At 21.3% G+C, this 3,244-nt stretch overlaps 2 protein-coding genes across 2 annotated transcripts; one reads left to right on the top strand and one right to left on the bottom strand.

Annotated features, from left to right (window-relative positions):
- Nucleotides 1-759: 759 nt before the first annotated feature.
- Nucleotides 760-1,515, top strand: PRSY57_0010800 (exported protein (hyp7); the record flags this gene model as incomplete). Its single annotated transcript, XM_012906952.2, has 2 exons — nt 760-828; nt 949-1,515. 2 exons carry the CDS (start codon nt 760-762, stop codon nt 1,513-1,515), a joined length of 636 nt encoding a protein of 211 aa, XP_012762406.2.
- Nucleotides 1,516-2,162: 647 nt separating this feature from the next.
- Nucleotides 2,163-3,244, bottom strand: PRSY57_0010900 (exported protein (PHISTc); the record flags this gene model as incomplete). The annotated part of the gene is made up of 1 exon (XM_020114195.1): nt 2,163-3,244. A coding segment is annotated over one exon (1,082 nt), but the record flags the coding sequence as incomplete, so codon positions are not given.

Genomic DNA, 3,244 nt, shown 5'->3' with positions numbered 1-3,244 from the left:
TCTATAATAAAATTTGTTCTAATTTTACTAATATGGTTATATATATAGGGTTGTTCAAAATAATTACCTTATATATATATATATATATATTTATTTATTTATTTATATGTTAATAATATATAAATTTCATAGAATATGATTGTTTCATTTTGCATACGTTCAATATATTCATATGCCATTCAATATTTTTAATTTTTTTTATTTCTATTTATTTCTTTTTGTTTTGTTTTTCCTTCTATAATATTATTTTATATATGTAATTATTCCCGTAAATAAATTAAGAATGTAACAAAAGGAAAATGTAATAAATGTTTTGTAATATAATTTATATTTGTTACTTGATTAACCAAAAAATATAATATCTATATATCTATATATATATATATATGTATGTATGAAAATATAATATATAGTATAATAATACATATTTTAAAATATGAAACTTAAAATTTTCAGTTTCTAACATGTATATATATAGATGCAATCCTGTTCATTTTACATTATGTGATCCATTATATTTTATTTGAATAAATATATCTTTTTCCTTATTTTTATGCTTTGAACAGTATATAATTATAAAATATAATACATATATTCATAATGGAAATTATGTTATAATATATAAGAAATTTAAAAATCAAGTATATATTGTACACATAATATGATTGTGACCATAAATATATACATATATTATTATTCATTTATTTTTATGTAAATAATGTTTTTTGTAATACTATATGATGCTTAATTAAAGGAACTATGTATTTTTGCTGCTGTAAAATTATAATATATTACGTTGTAATATCAATATTTCACATATATAATAATGTAAGTAAAAATAAAAAAATAATTATGCTACCACTTAGTATGATACTTCATATTAATAGGTACCATAAATAAATAAATAAATAAATATATATATATATATATATTTTTTTTTTTATGTAGGATAATATCAAAAAAAAGCATAATAAATATGATATACCCAATTTTAAAAAAATTAGATCCTTGTCAACCTATGATAACACCGAACAAACAAAAAAGGGATATATTTCCCTTTTTAAAAAGAATACTATAGAAGAAGAAATAAAGAAACAAGAATTTATAGAAGACGCTTTTGTTATCGATTGTTCAGAGTTAAATCATTTATTAAAGATCACATCATTTGAAAATTACAACATGGAAATAAGAGATTCTATGTTTAAAGGATATGAACAAATGTATTCAGAACTATATGATAATAAAATGGAGAAAAAAGAAGAAGAAAATATATTTCAAAAATTTTTAAGCTTATTACATCGTATACCTTCAAAATATATAGATAAAATGTTAAATTATCTTATTCGAGATTTTGTATCCGTACCAATATACGTAGTCATATTATTCATAATTGTATGGCTAATAAGTTGTGCTGCCCCTTGTATATCTATGGTATATAGTACAATTTTTTGGAGTTATGCATTAGTACCTGTTTTTGCATTATTATTATATTTAAAAAAATCCGAAAGTTATTAAATGAATATATTCAAATAATTTTATACATATCATAAATGTTTGTATAATATTATCATTATTATATATATCTTATACTTTTTTATTTGATATATATATATATATATATATTATACTTTTTTATTTGATTTGTATATATATATATATATATATATATATATTATACTTTTCTGTTTGATTTATATATATATATATATATATATATATATATATCCATAGACATAATTAATTTTTTAAATAAAACAATTCATACAAAAAATTTAATAAATAAAATTTTTAATTCGTTTTTTAATAAAATATAAAAAAATATGAATATATCTCATTTGACAACTATTAAAAGAAAAAAGAAAAAAAAAGTAAAAAGTAAAAAGTAAAAAGTAAAAAGGAAAAAGCAAAAAGTATATAAGAGAGTGTACACATATTTATATATATTATATAAATATTCACTCATGTACATTATATATCATTTTTTAAAATTCTCAGAAAATGTTTTTATATATTATTCATTTACATATTAATAAATGTATGTATTTTTATAAAACAATCATAGAAAAAAAATAGGATCAATCATATAATATATATATATATATATATATATATTTCCATTTTCATATAATATACTATAGTATCCTTTTTAGTTTTAATTCATATTACGCTCCACTATATTTTCTCATTTTATAAGTTAATCTTTCCATCCATATATTTTTCATTGTTTCCGTAAGATCAGCCCATGCTTTTCTTTTAGAATTAATAAAATATAAAAATTCACGTTTTTCACAAGAACCTTTACGTAAGAATTGATGGAAATCTAGATTATCTGTCCTTTCTCTTTTAACTACTTCTTCGGTCAATATATAATGAACCCTCCACCAATATTTTTTTCTAAAAGCTGTAGGAACAAGATATGTTTTTTCTAAATATTGACTATAATACATTAAATATTCTTGCATTTTTGTATATTTTTTTCTTTCATGTGCAAGTATATGATTCCATAATATAAACATATCTTTAACAGATACTGTAAAATCTAATCTTCTTATTCTTTCATTTAATTCTTCTTCTGTTAATTTATCCTCCAATTCAGAATTACTAACACCAAAAGGTAATATCTCCTTTTTGTAAGGCATTAATTCTCTATTTGCACTACTTGTAACATTTGAATTATTATATGTTCTCTCATTTCCTCTAGTATAATAATCACTATTATAATTATTCCTTTCTTCTCTTCTATCTCTTGATTGAGTATATCTTTCATTACCTCTTCCTCTATTTGACGAAGATGTAGTAGTAGTAGTAGTAGTAGTAGTAGTAGGTTGGTCATAATCATTTTCATCTTCATCTCTTAATCTATCATATATATTTCGAAAATCCCATTTATTATTCCCTCCTCCTCTTTCATATGCATTCTCTTCATAATTTCGTCCTTCAGGTACACTATTACTTCTCTTATTATTATAATTATATCTTTCCTCTTCTGGATATCTACTACCTCTTCCTCCCACATTTGCCCTCTCTTCTTCTTTTCTCTGTTCCATTGGATTACATCCTTTTGTATATTCTAACGCTGGTGGAGGTACCCAATAATAGGGTCTTCCATATACCATATGTTGATGAGGATTATAAAAATTATAACCTCTTCCATCTCCCATATATGGAACCCAATGATAATATGGTCTTCCATACATCATTCCTGGACCCCACTGAGGATGTGGAAACCTTACATCTGGAATAT

This window comes from Plasmodium reichenowi (assembly GCF_001601855.1).
Source record: "Plasmodium reichenowi strain SY57 chromosome Unknown, whole genome shotgun sequence".
Taxonomy (NCBI): domain Eukaryota; phylum Apicomplexa; class Aconoidasida; order Haemosporida; family Plasmodiidae; genus Plasmodium; species Plasmodium reichenowi.
The sequence above is the reverse complement of the archived record's forward strand: the minus strand, read 5'-3'. Positions and strand labels throughout refer to the sequence as shown.